Source organism: Heptranchias perlo, chromosome 10, assembly GCF_035084215.1.
Source record: "Heptranchias perlo isolate sHepPer1 chromosome 10, sHepPer1.hap1, whole genome shotgun sequence".
Classification (NCBI taxonomy): Eukaryota; Metazoa; Chordata; class Chondrichthyes; order Hexanchiformes; family Hexanchidae; genus Heptranchias; species Heptranchias perlo.
In genome coordinates, this window is record NC_090334.1 from 5,676,278 (window position 1) to 5,693,682 (window position 17,405).

Below are 17,405 nucleotides of genomic sequence, written 5' to 3' on the forward strand. Positions count from 1 at the left end.
CTGGAGGAGGTTTCAGAGACAGGAGGTGGGAGAGGCCAGAGAGGGATTTGAACATAAGGATGAGAATTTTAAAATCGAGGCGTTGGGGGACCGGGAGCCAGTGTAGGTCAATGAGCACGGGGGTGGTGGGTGAACGGCACTTGGTGTGAGTTAGGATACGGGCAGTAGAGTTCTGGATGAGCTCACGTTTATGGAAGATGGGAGGCCGGCCAGGAGAGCATTGGAATAGTTGAGTTGGGAAGTAACATGGATGAGGGTTTCAGCAGTAGATAGGCTGAGGCAGGGACGGAGACGAGCGATGTTACGGAGGTGGAAGTGGGCGGTCTTTGTGATGGAGAGGATGTGGGGTTGGAAGCTCAGCTTAGGGTCAATTAGGGTGTTGAGGTTGTGAGCAGTCTGGTTCAACCTAAGACAGTGGCCAGGGAGGGAGGGAATGGAATTGGTGGCTACACAACGGAATTTGGGGCCCTAAACCCCTCCATCGTAATGGTCTCTCTTCCTTTAAAAGTCCCCTCAAAACCCGTCTCTCCGATCGTACTTTGTTACCTCTCCTACTGATCGATATCTGCTTCTCCCTTGTGAAGCAACTGGGGGTGTTTACTGTTGCAGGTACTATATAAATTCAAGTTGTTATTGGGTGCCTAGAGCATCTTAAAACTCTAAGTTATGCCCACAGAGCTGAACGTCTCTTAGATAGGAAATAAAACTGAAAAAGAGGTGGTCCAGGTATTTAAAACATTGGATGGTTTGGATTGTAACCAAGATATTTAACTAAAACTGTGATCATAGAACTGGAGCATATAAACTAAAACGTATGTAAAATTAAAGCCACAAGTACTGGATACATAGAACAGACCCCCATCAAAAGCAATGATGAGCTCTGGTGAAGAATGAGGTCAAATACTCTGCAGCACTCTGTTTCCAGCTGTGCTGGGGCCATCATGATGATCATACTGCTGCCTGTGCTCTGCAGCTCGATTTTCTATTGGTCAGTTTCCTTTAGTGTTCAGGGAGACCTTTGCCTTATTTAAAGTTTTCCACATAGTTACTCCCTTCTTTGGGGAGTGTCCCTGATGGTGCAGATTATACTGTAGGAAGGTGAGAGTTTGACAGACTGAAATGGCCTATTTTCATTCTATAATTTGTTAAAGGTTGCAAATAATGGGTTTAATTTCCTTTTACCACCCAACCAGGCTGTCTTCAACTCCCTTCTCCAGCTCTTACTATGTTTCAATAATACTAATTATAAAATTATTCTGCACAATAGAATTCCTGAAAGGTTTCAGTTTCCAACATTTAAGCTCACCTTTATTTTTTGGTCAGTTGAGTATCCGACACACGTGGAAGCTAAGAGTCTCCAAACCTAGCTCTCAAAAAAAAATCCACGCAGCTAGTATTTCTATTTGCTCGCTTGTGATGTTCACACCCTCACGGTAGGGACGCATCCCAAGTCCAGAGAACTTAGGCGCATTGGCTCCCAAGTGTACGCTGTGGCACCGCTAGAGTGTAGTCAGCTAAAACTGCATAGCTTACTAACACAGAGCACTGATGAGCTTCGCACTGCTTGCCCCCAGGGCCACCCGTCATTAGCTTGGAGGTATCTGTGACTACCAGGATGATAGAATCATACAGCACAGAAGGAGGCCATTCGTCCCCTCGTGCCTGTGCCGGCTCTCTAAGAGCTATCCAATTAGTCCCATAGCCCTGCAAATGTTTCCTTTTTAAGTAAAGGTCCAATTCTGTTTTTAAAATTACTATTGAACCTGCTTCCGCCACCCTTTGAGGCAATGCATTCCAGATCATCATAACTTGCTGAGTTTTAAAAAAATTCTCCTCATCTCCCCTCTGGATTTTTTGCCAATTATTTTAAATTTTTGTCCTGTGGCTATCGACCCCCCTGCCATTGGAAACAGTTTCTCTCTATCTACTCCATCAAAGCCCCTCATAATTTGGAACACTTCCATTAAATCTCCCCTTAAATCTCTCTGCTGTATGGAGAACAAATCAGCTTCTCCAGTCTCTCTACATAATTGAAACCCCTCATCCCTGGTGCCATCCTAGTAAATTTCCTCTGCACCCTCTGCAAGACTTGAAGTCCTTTCTAAAGTGTGGTGCCCAGAATTGGACAAAATACTCTAGCTCAGGTCTAACCAGAGATTTATTAAGATTTAGCAAAAATTCCTTGCTTTTGTACGCTACGCTTCTATTTATAAAGCCAAGGATCCCGTATGCTTTATTAACAGCCTCCTCAGCTTGTCCTGCCACCTTCAAAGATTCGAGTACATATACCCCCAGGTCACTCTGTTCCTGCACCCCTTTAAAATTGTACCATTTAGTTTATACTATCTCTTGTAATTTTTCTTTCCAAAATGCATCACTTCACATTTCTCTGCATTAAATTTCATCTGCCATGTGTCTGTCCATTTCACCAGTCTGCCTATGTTCTCCTGAAGTCTGCTACTATCCCCCTCACTGTTTACTACATTTTCCAGTTTTGTCATCTGCAAACTTTGAAATTATGCCCCCTACACCCAAGTCAAGGTCATTAATGTACATCAAAAAGAGCAGTGGCCCGAATGCCAATCCCTGGGCGACATCCCTATCTGATCCCTCCTATTTCTGGACCACTCTTTATTCTAATGCTATTTGCCTCTCCCGGTCCTCTGCACCTTGTTTCGCCTCTCTGCTTCATCCTGGTTCCTGTCCCCCTGCCAAATTAGTTTAAACCCTCCCACAAAGTAATAGTTAACCTCTCCACGAGGACATTGGTCCCAGCCCTGTTGAGGTGCAACCCATCCATCTTGTACAGGTCCCTCCTGCCCCAGAACTAGTCCCAGTGCCCCAGGAATCTGAAGCCCCCACCTCCTGCACCATTTCTCCAGCCATGCAATAACTCGCTTTATCTTGCTGTTTCTACACTTACTAGCATGTGGCACTGGGAGTAGTCCAGAGATTACAACCTTTGCGGTCTTGCTCTTTAGCCTCCTCCCTAACTCCTGAAACTCTTGCCTGTAGGACCTCAACCCTTTTCTATCCTATGTCATTGGTTCCAACATGGACCACGACTTCTGACTGTTCTCCTCTTTTCTCTTCCACCCCCCCCCCCCCCACCCCCCCAACAGAATGTTCTGTTAAGTGATGTCCTTTACTCTGGCGCCAGGGAGACAACACCCCACGTGACTCACACCGGTGGTTGCAGAAACGCCTGTCTATCGAATCTCCTATGACCACTGCATTTCTACACTGCACTGTGCCACCCTGTGCAGCCATTTGCCCCATGATGCCGGGGATTTGTTCCAGACTGCACTCCTTTGAGGTGTTGTCACCCTCCCCGGTATCCAGTACTGAAGGGCGATCTAGATGGGCCTTGGTCTTTTTTTGTCTAGCAATTCCCATGTTCCTATTGAGACGCCCCCTTTTTTGCGTTTTCCCTGCAATGTGTTTTGTGAGCAGACTGCCCCAAGATCATTTAAAGGTTTGCCTGCTTAGTTTGTTGGAGTCTCATGATATTTGTATATGAATAATGTTGAACTCTTAATTTTTTTTTGAAGCAACGTGAAATCCTGGAGGAAATACAGAGACACGAAGAAGAGAAAAGAGAAGAAAAGAAACGGATGGAGTTGGCCAAACAGGTTTGTAGGGGTCTCTTTAGACTTCTGGCTCACGAGGCGTAGATGAGAAACTTGATTGAGTTCTTTGATGAAAGAACGGAGAGATTTGATGAGGGTAGTGTGGTTAATGTTGTGTATATGGACTTAAAAAGGCATTTGATAAAGTACCACATAATAGACTTGTTAGCAAAATTGAAGCTGGTGGGATTAAAGGACAGTGGCAACATGGACACAAAACTGGCTAAGAGACAGAAAGCAGAGAGTAGTGGTGAACGGTTGTTTTTCAGAATGGAGGGAAGTATACAGTGGTGTCCCCCAGGGGTTGGTATTAGGACCACTGCTCTTTTTGATATATTAATGACCTGAACCTTGGTATAAAGGGCAAAAGTTCAAAGTTTGCAAATGAAATAAAACTCAGAAATGTAGTAAATAATGTGGAGGATAGTAGCAGACTTCAGGAGAACATAGACAGACTGGTGAAAAGGGCAGACTCATGGCAGATGAAATTTAATGCTGAGAAGTGTGAAGTGATGCATTTTGGCAGGAAGAATGAGGAGAGGCAATATAAACTAAATGGTACAATTTTAAAGGGGGTGCAGGAACAGAGAGACCTGGGGGTTTTTGTGCACAAATCTTTAAAGGTGGCAGGACATGTTGATAAAACTTAAAAAAAAGCATACGGGACCCTTGGCTTATGAGGTGTTTTAATAGAGTCGATAGGGAGAAACTGTTTCCACTGGCAGGAGGGTTGGTAACCAGAGGACACAGATTTAAGATAATTGGCAAAAGAACCATAGGGGAGATGAGATGTTTTAACACAGGGAGTTGCAATGATCTGGAATGCACTGCCTGAAAGGGTGGAGGAAGCAGATTTAATACTAACTTTCAAAAGGGAATTGGATAAATATTTGAAAGGGAGAAATTTGCAGGGCTATGGGGAAAGGGCAGGGGGGGTGGCACTATTTGGACAGCTCTTTCAAAGAGCCGGCACAGGCATGTTGGGCAGAATGGCCTCCTGTATGATTCTATAATTCCATGAGGAAGGCCATTTGATCTAGATGGGCAAAAATGTGCAGTCTGCTCCCCCATATCGTGTCATCTAATAAGCTCTTGACTGTAAGGTCTTTGACATCACTTGCCTTCCTGGAGGTCTACTCCAAGTGGTAGTCATAAAAATTACAGCACAGAAGGAGACCATTCGGTCCATCTCTTCAACTGGACCTACCTACTATAACCCATTTCCCTACCCTTTGGGGGCCAAAAATTATTTTTTGTTGTATAAAGAAGTTCTTTTGTTTTCTGATATTTAAGATTGGTTTCTTTGTTAATTTGTTATCCAGTTATCCCGTTCTATTCTGAAGTTGCTATCTCATGGTGGACTACGGGTCCATGGGCATCAGCAGTCCTCCAGCACTTTACCTAAGTGGCCGTTTCACATGTGCATACTTCCAACCAAGATCACTGGATCACAGTCAGGAATGGGAACGCTGATGGTTCTTTTCCTCCCTACCCTAGAAATACTGAGGCTGACTGTAACACCCGAAGTGTGCGTGTGTAATCTTTCACTTTTATTTTCTCTTTCTTTCCTTCCACCGTTGCAGGGGTGGCTGGAAAGCACCCAAGTGACCAGTCCGGGAAACCCTTCCAGAATTGCTGCTTTAAACCGCCAGTCTAATACCAGCTCGAATGAAGATGCAGCGGACCAAGTCGATCACAAAAAAGGAGGGAACAACCGACGTCGAACAAATTCCAACGGCCGCTCAAAGTATGGAGGTTGTAGCACAATTTAGGCAGTAAGAGCGTGGGTGCCAAATGCAGGTTGAGCCTAGTTGCATTGTTCACCAGCCAGCTTTCACAATTTTGAGGCACTTTCAATATTGGGGCTTGGGGTGGGGTGGGGAAGTGGGGAGACTCAGGAATGGTTTTTGGGAAATTGGGGCTCAGGCAGAGGGAGAATGGGGTGGTCATGGGACCCAGCATTTCCTGCGGAACCAGGAGCAGCAGCAGCAGCAGCAAAGTTGGTGAGTGGGAGCGACACTGAGAGGAGCAGCCAGTAGAGGGTTGAGTGAAATCTGGGAACTTTACTCTAGGTAAATAGTGAAAGATTGTTACCGTTGGTGGGTGAAGGGGGAACAAGGGGACGGAGACTGAGGATTCTCACTGTGCACGGAGAGCTGCACACCCTGATTTTACAAGCTCCAATACATGGAGGAGTGAGATGCAGGAGGGCAGATTATAGGTTGGCAGTGGCCCACAGTAGTGCTGTGGAGCTGGAGGGAGCACTCCCGCTTCTCCGTGCTCCACAGAATGGGAAATTTAAAAAAACTTTCCCTACCATTCAGCGGTCTCTTTAGGGAGCTGTAGAACTGGAAAAACTGGTTGGAGTTTACACGGTGCATGCTCCACCTAGTTTTTCATGCATTTTACAGAAGGATTGTGAAACACCAGGACTTTTTTTTTGCATATTTAAATTGATCCAACGCTGATTTCAGGCAGTTGGCAGGTATATCTAAGAACAGTGAGGACCAATATGTTTTTGTATAAATGGGATTTATTCTCCCGCCGTGCAGGACCTCACGTCCAGAAAATGGTACATATTGTGCCTATTTTACGCTCAAAAAACGGCAAAGCGCGCACTAATTTTCTACCCCAATGAGTCCAAATAACTTCTGCTGAAAGTAGCCCATGCCAAGTGCCAGGATGCCGGGTCAGGCCCACCATGTAAATTGAGTTTGACACCCCTGTAATAGAAGCTAACATGAATTTCTGTCCTGTAGCAGTGCTGATCTGCTCTACAAAACTGATAGAATTAAATTGTTTTTTAATCAATTAGTAATAAACTTTGTAATGGTAAGTATTTTTCAACTTGCAGGCGAGAACGCCAATTTTCTGTTGGTAGCAACGAGGACTGTTCCAAGCCGTACAAAGTTATACGTTTCAATACGGGATCAACTGGAGGCTTCACTGTGCACAGGGGGAAGCTCGTTGGTGAGGAACATTTTTAGTTGACTGCATTGTATTTGTTCAGTGTCTTTTTGAACTATTTGAGCCTTGGTTATGCTGTTGGTCGGTATAGTGTTAAATTAGGAGGCATGAGGAAAATTACTCGTTTTGTCATCTTGTGAAAGGTGAGAGTGAGCAGCTGAGCCGGTCAGTCTACAATGGCTTGGAAGAATTGACTGGTAATTTTGTGATGATCTATGAATGGATTCTTCAGTGGCAGAAGAAGATGGGCAAGTTTCTCACCAGCGAGGAGAGTGACAAAATTGAAAAATGCAGAAAGCAGGTATTTATGTCAGCTTGAAAAGGAAATCTCTGATTTTTGTTCCAAATGATCTAATTTAGTCTGAATTGGTCCTAGATTTTCAGTCTGAGTATGTCTGGTGTGGGAAATAGATAAGTTCATTGGGAGGCACTATTCTAAAGTAGTAACTGTGGCACGTTGCCAGGCAATGTAGAGGAAGCTTCACTCTGCATTTAGCTATGCCTGATGTTGATACTAGATATCTTCAAAATGCTCCATTCTCCGTTCTAACTTTTCCCACCTTGGTAGGAAAATAATCCGTACGTTAAAACATCTTATTTATTTGCTGAGGTTTCAGCAATACAGTCCACTGCAACCATTCCTTTCAGATGAAGGCCAAATGGTTAACATCTCTGCAGGCCTCTGGCAGTGCTGAAGGATAATTTATATTTTTGTTTTTCCCTTGAGTGACAACAAAATTTCTGAAGTGATTTCAATGTGCATCTCTGATCCCCTTGCCCTCTCTCCTTCCATAATCGCTCTTGCCCACCAGCTCAACCGTGCCATTTCTTGTAGCCTCTCTGCTCCCATGGTTGCGATTACTAATGAGACCATCTCCAACTGCTTCCGTGTATCCCCCTACCCCCTTCTAACCCCACTTCCTTCTGCGTCCACCCCTGGAATAAACTCTTCCCCCAGGTCATTTACAATTGCACTTCCAAACGCCCAAGTGCCATGATACTTCTGTCACCAGAAAACCACCATCATCATCCCTTCCTCCAATGCCATTCCTGCAGTGACTAGCTCAGTGGGACTGCCCTCGCTGGATGCCACTCTTATCTATCCGATTGTGGCCAGAGCATTTCCACCAATGGCTTCTCTTCCCATCCCTGCGTCATTGCCTCTGGAGTCCCTCAAGAATCTATCCGTGGGCCCTCCCTCTTCATTTAGATGCTGGCCCTTGACGACATCATCCAAAGGCATGGAGTTAGCTTCACGTATGCTGACGGCACTCACTTCTACCTCTCCACAACCTCTCTTGATTGACATTCAGACTACTTGTTTGACATGTAGCCTTGGAAGAGCCTCAATTTCCTCCAGTTAAAACATTGGGAAGACCGAAGCCATCGACTTTGGCCCTGGTCACAAACTCTGTACTCTCACCACTGCTTCCAACCATCTCCCTGGCTGCTGTCTCGGACTGTACCAGACTGTTCGCAACCTCTACATCCGATTTGACCCTGAGCTGAGCTTCCGACCCTATATCCTGTCCATGAAAAAGATCGCCTGTTTCGACCTCCGTAACATCACTTGCCTCTGCCCCCAGCCTCAGCCCATCTATCGCTGAAACCCTCGTTCACGCCTTTGTTAAAAAATCGACTTTCCCAATGCTCTAATGGGGATCCACCCATTTTCTGCCCTCCATATCCTATCCCACACCAAGGCCCATCACCCTTGTTTTCATGATCTACATTGGTTCCCAATGCCTCAAATTTAAAATTCTTATCCTCATCTTTTTAAATTCCTTTATGGCCTCACCCCTCCCTATCTCTCTCATTTCCTCCAGCCCTACAACACCCCCAGAACTTTCTGTTCCTCTGATTCTTCCTCTTGTGCATTCCCTCCCCCACTTCACCCCACCATTGATATCCATGCCTTCAGCCGCCTAGGCCCCACACTCCCTAAACCCCTCTGCCTCTCCATCTTCCTCTCCTCCTTAAAGACCCTGCTTAAAACTCACCTTTTTCTGTCACCGCTCCTAAGTTGTCCTTGGTTCAGCATCCTTTTTTTTATTACGCCTCTGTGAGGCGCCTTGGGGTGTTTTTCTACGTTAAAAGCACTTTATAAATGCAAAACAAAGTGTGCGCTTTGTGTTGAAAGAAAAGATTTTGTTCACTTTTAGTAAGGATATATTATGTTATTCACTGCAACACTTACACTAGTAATGTACATACTTACTGTCCTACTCCTGGTTCCCTCCATACACGGCCTCACTGCTCAGGCTGTGATGATTTGAATAGGATATAAGGTCCCAAATGATGCAAGCAAATTTGTTTTCTGCAACAGTTGGGACAGTTTGATCACAGCATTGCTGCACTGTTTACGGCCATTAAGGGGCAATATGGGGGGTTGTGGGTTTGTGCATGTGATTGCGTACTGTGCATTACTTGAATTTGTGCCTGTGATTACTCAATGGGCAGTACTGGGGTTTGTGCCTGTGATTTCTCACTGGGTGCTGGATGGGTTTGTGTCTTTGCTCACTGGGCCTACGATTCATATGCTGTTCAGCTCAGCTGAGTTGTTGGGATATGGGCAGTATCCCTACTTGCCCTGAGAGCATTAAGAGTCACCACGTAGTTTGAGACTAGTTACGTGTAGGTAAGACTGGTTGGGATGGCAGGCCCCTTCTTTGAAAGGCATTAATGAACCAGTTTGATTGTTGTGAAAATCCAAGTGTTTTCTGGTGCTAGAAATTTCACAATTTCCCAATGGTGGGACTTGAACTCGTGATCGCTGCGTTGCTAGTCCAGTACCATAACCACTAGGCTGCTGTACACCCCAGAGAGAGAGAGAGAGAGAGAGGCACGAAGTTGAGCCCCTCTAAGAGGTGCATATAAACAGGCCACAGAGAGTGGCGTAGGCCCAGCTTCTTGGACAGAGTGACTTTGCCCTCCCAAAACAATCAAAAGAATGGGATGTTAATAAAGTTGCTGTCTGTAGAAATGACTGAATTTTTGCTTTTATTTTTCTAGATCCAAGGTGCAGAAAGTGAGTTTAGCTCCTTGTTGAAACTGAGCCACTCTAACCTGGTACGTTACATGGCGATGTGCTACAAGGAGCAGGAGAACTCTATCGTGATCAACCTTCTCGTTGAATATGTGAACAGCTCTAGCCTCTCAGATATCCTTAGCAAAGGGACCCCCGTTGGGGTTGACCGGCTGCAGCACTACACAGCACAGCTCCTGGCAGTCTTGGACTATCTCCATAGCAACTCAGTGGTGCATAAGGACCTTGGTGCCTCCAGTGTTCTAGTAGATGGCGAAGGCAACGTAAAATTGACGGATTACAGCATCTCGAAGAGGCTGGCTGACATTTGTAAGGAGGACGTGTTTGAACAGACCAAAGTGCGATTCAGTGAGAACGCTCTGCCTTACAAGAGTGGGAAAAAGGGGGATGTGTGGAGGCTGGGCCTCCTCCTGCTGGCTCTTAGCCAAGGCACAATTGTAAAGGAATACCCAGTAATTGTACCTCGCAACCTGCCCGGCAACTTTCAGGATTTCCTCAACAAGTAAGTTGTTTATTATCAGTAGACTTCCACCAAGCTATTAGTGGTACCACAGATCCTGTCTTCATTTGATGCCCACATAGTCAGGCGTCACTGGATAGTGAACAGAAGCAGGAACACTGTCTGATTTCCCCCTTCCCCTTCACTAGTTGAAGGTGCTGATGTTGGTTGTACTGAGGCAACTTTGCAGTGGCTGAGATCGGCTGCGATCAGCTAACTCAGCTTGGACTGGAGCCCTTCCGGTCTTTATGGCTCAGTACCATACTAGGCGGTGTTTCTACCCACTGGCCATGAGCGAGCTTCAATTAGTTTATAACAGTAGTTGGAATGCCTTGTGCGGCAGATTTCCACAATAAATCATTCCCACAATACCCCCTCTATATAAATATATATTTTAAAATTTTGTGTTGTATGAGCCAGCAGCAGCTGTCTGTCTCAGCAAGCACACTCTGGGCCCTCGATGAGTTATGGTAATCACTGTCGAGGATGTGACCGAGATGCTACTGTAGGTTTAAAATCATTAAATAGTTTGCAGCTTATTACTAGAAACATGAATGAAAGAAGGAATTTGTATTTACATAGCACCTTTCACATCTTCAGGACGTCCCAAAGCACATCACAATCAATTAATTACTGTTATAATGTAAACAATTTTACAACACCAAGTTATAGTCCAGCAATTTTATTTTAAATTCACAAGCTTTCGGAGGCTACCTCCTTCCTCAGGTGAACGATGCGGAAAAAATGCCGCATCGTTCACCTGAGGAAGGAGGTAGCCTCCGAAAGCTTGTGAATTTAAAATAAAATTGCTGGACTATAACTTGGTGTTGTAAAATTGTTTACAATTGTCAACCCCAGTCCATCACCGGCATCTCCACATCATGTTATAATGTAGGGAAGCATGGCAGCCAGTTGCACACAGCAAGGTCTCACAAACAGCAATGAGATAAATGATCAGTTAATCTGCTTTTGGTGGTGTTGGTTGAGGGATAAATATTGGCTAGGACATCTGGCGAGCTCCCCGGCTCTTCGTCAAAAAGCCATGTGACCGTTTGCATCCATCTGAGAGGGCAACTCTCACCCGAAAGATGGTACGGTACCCACCACGTAAAACGCCCACTTCCAAAACGGGCAGTCGCTGATATCGACCACAAAGTGAAAACCATCACGTTAATTTCACAGTTGCCGATTATAATGTCTTAAGTGATCAATTTATTTAGCCCAGAAACAGCTGTGTGTAGACTCACCAGATCACACCTTGTTTACTGCACTGAAAGCAACAACAATCATAAGTAACTGTAAACAGCACCTCTTTAAAGCGCCTCTTGCACTGAAAGCAACAGTAGAACACTAGTAGAGTACTGTCAAAGCGCTGTCCCGTTATACCGGCCATCGCTTATAGTGGGCATATCACGTTCGCATGAACAGGCCTGCTATAAATGGTGGGGGTGTACCTCTGACAGTGCAGCACTCCCTCAGCATTTAGGTGCCAACCTAAAGTATGTGCTTAAGTCTCTGGTGTGGGGCTTGAACCCACAACCTTCTCACCCTCGGGTGAGTGTGCTACCATTGAGCTAAATCTTTAAAATTATATGATTCTATGACCCTGTACTAGTGCAGTGGTGATTGACACTCGAAAGGAGCAGGAACAAGGTGGTCCATACAATCTCCTGAAGCACACCAGTTATCTCTCACAATGTAGGGTTGGAACGTGAAGTTATCAGGAACAAGATTCCTGTTTTTTTCCATCCCACCTCGCCCAGAGCTGCTGTGTCGAATGGTAGTGCTCATCTACTGCCCCAACTGATAACCAGCGAATTCAGCTTTGAACCTGGGAACTTCTGTGCCGTGCTGGATGGTACTTTTATCTATTAGCCCACCAGTGGGAGCTTGGTGGTTAATGGGAGTGTTGGTGATGCAGTGGGTTTGAATACAGCCCTCTCACTTCTTGAACCTGGATGTTCATGGCCAAGGGTTTACAGGGTTATGAGTGAGGAACACTGAGATGATGAAAGGGCCAAGTAGTTGTGAAATGGCTCACAATTTCTGCAGAATAGGGGACAGTGAGCAATGAGTTAGCATGGTGTCCTTTCACCTGCCACCAGAATTTGAATCCACCCCAATCTGATGGGTGAAAGCCTGTCTGCTGGTTGTAAGGGTCTGAAATGAAATGAGTTTGGGCAGTCTCGTCGCAGTTCTTAGTTGAGGAATCTCCACTGTAGAAGTTTCAATCTGTCTCAGCGATCAGAAAGAATGATAGTGTGTGAATGGAATTATCACATTGGTGCTGTAGTGAGGGCTGTTCCTAAGACATGGTTAATGTTCCTTGAGGTGGCAGAGCAGGAGGAGCTTTACATTACATTTGACCAGGTAGCGTTGTTGATGGCTCTGGGCACGTGGAGAAAATGCCCCATTCCCCAGACTGGTATCTTCATGAAGGTCCATGGGATTTTACAGGTGGCTGACCTGATAACTGATGGTATCAGGGTGGTAAAAGTGGAAGTTGTGCTCGCTGTAGTGAGTGGGGTGTAAATCATATATCCAGTTCCTTCCCAAAGTAGGTCTGCTTGTACTGCACATCACCTCTGGCTAGCCCACTCATTTGCTCTCTCTGTCCCTTCCTATTTGGGAAACAATTGACATCTCGTTGCTGCTTCTCCATAAGTGTGACTGAGATTGGTACCTCAGTACACAGGGAATCGCCAGTAAGAATCCACATTCAGACACTGATGTTCCATTTTCCCGTGTGACACCACCATCGCCAGAATTCCAGCACATTAAACTGGGTGCTGCCTCTGCGTGTATCTCGTGCATCAATACAAATATACTGCAGGAAAAAACTAACACTTAAACCAGTGCATTTAATGTGTGAAATGCATCTAGTGTCACACTCTCTATTCACAATCTCAAATTGCTGCCATCAGTACTTCACCCTAATGTTCCACCGCTCAATATGCCTTTTCTGTACATCACTTAAGTTTGGACGGACAGAATTTACAACTTGGGTAAATATATGAAAGATTTCACGTGCTCACCACTATACTTCACTGAAATCTTAGTAACAACTGTGAAGCTTGAGCAAATTCCAATCTTTGCCTTTCCAAGGGTATGGTAGCATAGTGGTTATGTTACTGGACTAGTAATCCAGAGGCCTGGACTAATAATCCGGAGTCATGAGTTCAAATCCCGCCACAGCAGCTGGGGAATTTAAATTCAATTAATTAAATAAAATCTGGAATTAAAAAAAAACTAGTATCAGTAATGGTGGCCAACTACCGGATTGTCATAAAAACCCATCTGGTTCACTAATGTCCTTTAGGGAAGGAAACCTGCCGTCCTTACCTGTTCTGGCCTATTTGTGATTCCAGACCAACAGCAATGTGGTTGATTCTTAATTGCCCTCTGAAATGGCCGAGCAAGCCACCTTGTTGTACAATCTCGCTTAAAAAAAGTCATAATAAGAATGAAACTGGACGGACCACCCGGCATCGGACCACTAGGCACCGGACACGACAAAGGCAAACCAAGCCCAGTCGACCCTGCAAAGTCCTCCTCACTAACATCTGGGGATTTGTGCCAAAATTGGGAGAGCTGTCCCACAGACTAGTCAAGCAACAGCCTGACATAGCCATACTCACAGAATCATGGGCATCATTTTAGCACCCGCTATCTGGTGCGTTCCTGGCCGGGGGGGGGGGCCTCGAAAATCGGGAAATCCCGGAGCGGGACCGGAGCCCGCCTCGAACCCGCGCACTTCCGGGTTCCCCACTGACGCGCCAGTGTGCGCGCGCAGCCCCCGCTGGTGGGAATCCCGCAGGCAATTAAAGCCAGCGGGATGCCACTTGACGCTAATTGCTTTGCTTGTTCAGGTCATTAACTGACCTGATTAAGGGATTATGTGAGGAGGGGTGGCATTTTAAAGCAAACTGGGACTGTTTCCCACACTGGGGGAAACACTCCCAGCTCAAATGGACCTGTTGCAGCTGTCAGCCTGTGGCAGCTGCAAAGATCCATTTGACAGGTGTTGGGGGGAGACCTTCGCTCATTGCAGGAGGCCACTCTGTCACTTGGGACAAAGTTTGGCCTCCACCACCCTCCTCCTGACAATCAAAGTCACCAACTTGCACACTTACCCCGGTGTCCAGAGGCATGCATCACATATGTGCAGTAGGCAGCATAAGGCAAACGTGTCTTACGCTGCCTTGCGGACCCCCTCAGATGTACATCTTCTGGATGGGGGCCGCCGTAGCTGCAGTCATGACCTCCTGGGAGGGCGACCAGCCTCGCCATCCACGCCGTCCACCTCTGACACGTGGAGCTCCACAACAGAGCACTGTGACGCATCCACCTGCACAGCAGGAGGGAGGGCTACTGCAGAGAGAGATGTGTCGCAGAGGGCACTACCCTCGCCACAGGGTCCACAGACCGAGGCTCAGCTTCCTGGACCTCTCTGAACAGCAGTGCACACGGAGGCTCAGAGTCACTCGACATATAGTCGTGGACATCTGCAGCCTCCTTCGTGCCAAGCTGCTCCCGGCTGGCCTGTACACCATCTTCTTACCTGTCGCTGTCAAAGTCACCACTGCCCTCAACAACTTCTCCTCCACATCCTTCCAGGGTGCAACCGGGGACATCGCCGACGTCTCTCAGCCGTCTGCACAAAAGAGCCCTGCAAATACACCTGCACACACTCTGCAGTGACACAATGGGTGGCATCAGTTGTGGGTCTTCATAGTGATCCTCAGGAAAGGGCATTATTGCACAAACCAGACAAGATTCGCGAAGACATGGCAGTAGTGGTGCCAATATAATATGTGATGTGAGTTGATCAGAAATTAAATATAAGTAAAAACCATGACAAACCCTCAAACACCCTTGTGCATCCCCTTCATGCTCACGACATGTTTGCCTTACGCTGCCTACTGCACATATGTGATGCATGCCCTGTGGCTGCAGCACGGGTAGTGGCAGGTTGAGTGAGGCTGACTGTGAAAGAGATGCATGAGAGGGTGAGTATGAGATAGAGCCATGAGATTGTATGAGGATTGGGTTGAGTGGTAGTGGCGGGATGAGTCCTGGCGAGGTGAGTAGGTGCAGGTAAGATGAGGATGAGGTTTGAGTGGGTATGAGGGGTGATGTGACAGAGTAGTGTTGGCAGTGCAGAAGGAGATGTGGGGTGGGGGCGGTGATGTGGCAGACGGAGTGTAGGGGAAAGAGCAAGTGTACTCACTTCGGCTGACCTACTGAGGTCATTGGAGCGCCTCCTGCACTGTATGCAGGTGGGCGATATGTTGGTGATGCAGGTGACCTCCTCTGCCACCTTGAGCCAGGCCTTCCTGGTGGCAGAGGCAGGCACTTCCTCCCACCCGCAGGGGGGAAAATCTCTGTCCTCCCCCTCCTCACCCTGTGTATTGATACCAGGAGTGAGGCATCATTAAACTGGGAGCAGCCTTCCCCCTGGGCTGCTCCATGCTGTAATTTTTTCTATTTGTTGCAGCATCTGTCAGTGGAGGACTGCCCCTTTAAATAGAGCTCCTCCAGCTGACAGATCTTACTGCGCATGCGCAGCCCGCCCGACGCGCAGATCAGCAGTGGGGAACCCGGAGGACAAGGTAAGTGGATCCAATTGGGCTACGATCGCGTGGGTGGCTGACTGATTTCGCCGGGCGCGTTACCCACGTGCCCGATAGCACCCCCACCGAGAACCCGCAGCCCTGGTAACATCGGGCACCATATCTTTCAGCCAACGTCCCAGACTCTTCCATCACCATCCCTGAGTATGTCCTGTCCCACTGGCAGGACAGACCAACCAGAGGTGGCGGTACAGTGACATACAGTCAGGAGGGAGTGGCCCTGGGAGTCCTCAACATTGACTCTGGACCCCATGAAATCTCATGTCATCAGGTCAAACATGGGCAAGGAAACCTCCTGCTGATTACCACCTACCGTCCTCCCTCAGCTGATGAATCAGTCCTCCTCCATGTTGAGCACCACTTGGAGGAAGCACTGAGGGTAGCAAGGGCACAGAATGTACTCTGGGTGGGGGACTTCAATGCCGATCACCAAGAGTGGCTCGGTAACACCACTACTGACCGAGCTGGCGGAGTCCTGAAGGACATAGCTGCTAGACTGGGCCTGCGGCAGTTGGTGAGCGAACCAACACGAGGGAAAAACCTACTTGACCTCATCCTCACCAATCTACCTGTCGCAGATGCCTCTGTCCATGACAGTACTGGTAGGAGTGACCACTGCACAGTCCTTGTGGAGACGAAGTCCCGTTTTCGCACTGACGACACCATCCAACGTGTTGTGTGGCACTATCACCGTGCTAAATGGGATAGATTCAGAACAGATCTAGCAGCTCAAAACTGGGCATCCATGAGGCGCTGTGGGCCATCAGCAGCAGCAGAATTGTATTCCAGCACAATCTGTAACCTCATGGCCCGGCATATTCCTCACTCTACCATTACTAACAAGCCAGGGGATCAACCCTGGTTCAATGAGGAGTGTAGAAGAGCATGCCAGGAGCAGCACCAGGCGTACCTAAAAATGAGGTGCCAACCTGGTGAAGCTAGAACACAGGACGACATGCATGCTAAACAGTGGAAGCAACATGCTATAGACAGAGCTAAGCGATTCCACAACCAACGGATCAGATCAAAGCTCTGCAGTCCTGTCACATCCAGTCGTGAATGGTGGTGGACAATTAAACAACTAATGGGAGGAGGAGGCTCTGTAAACATCCCCATCCTCAATGTTGGCGGAGTCCAGCACGTGAGTGCAAAAGACCAGGCTGAAGCATTTGCAACCATCTTCAGCCAGAAGTGCCGAGTGGATGATCCATCTCAGCCTCCTCCCGATATCCCCACCTTCACAGAAGCCAGTCTTCAGCCAATTCGATTCACTCCACGTGATATCAAGAAACGGCTGAGTGCACTGGATACAGCAAAGGCTATGGGCCCCGACAACATCCCAGCTGTAGTGCTGAAGACTTGTGCTCCAGAACTAGCCGCGCCTCTAGCCAAACTGTTCCAGTACAGCTACAACACTGGCATCTACCCGACAATGTGGAAAATTGCCCAGGTATGTCCTTTCCACAAAAAGCAGGACAAATCCAATCCGGCCAATTACCGCCCCATCAGTCTACTCTCAATCATCAGCAAAGTGATGGAAGGTGTTGTCAACAGTGATATCAAGCGGCACTTACTCATCAATAACCTGCTCACCGATGCTCAGTTTGAGTTCTGCCAGGACCACTCGACTC

The 17,405-nt window shown here is 47.1% G+C and overlaps 1 protein-coding gene across 5 annotated transcripts in view; it reads left to right on the forward strand.

Moving 5' to 3' along the window:
• Positions 1-17,405, forward strand: part of eif2ak4 (eukaryotic translation initiation factor 2 alpha kinase 4) — a 140,423-nt gene that overhangs the window by 16,353 nt on the left and 106,665 nt on the right. For all 5 annotated transcript variants that reach the window (XM_067991166.1, XM_067991167.1, XM_067991169.1 and 2 more), the window contains exons 5-9: positions 3,552-3,632; positions 5,213-5,376; positions 6,484-6,599; positions 6,740-6,897; positions 9,609-10,144. In XM_067991166.1, coding sequence (XP_067847267.1) covers positions 3,552-3,632; positions 5,213-5,376; positions 6,484-6,599; positions 6,740-6,897; positions 9,609-10,144 — 1,055 coding nt within the window. The remainder of the gene's footprint in view (positions 1-3,551; positions 3,633-5,212; positions 5,377-6,483; positions 6,600-6,739; positions 6,898-9,608; positions 10,145-17,405) is intronic.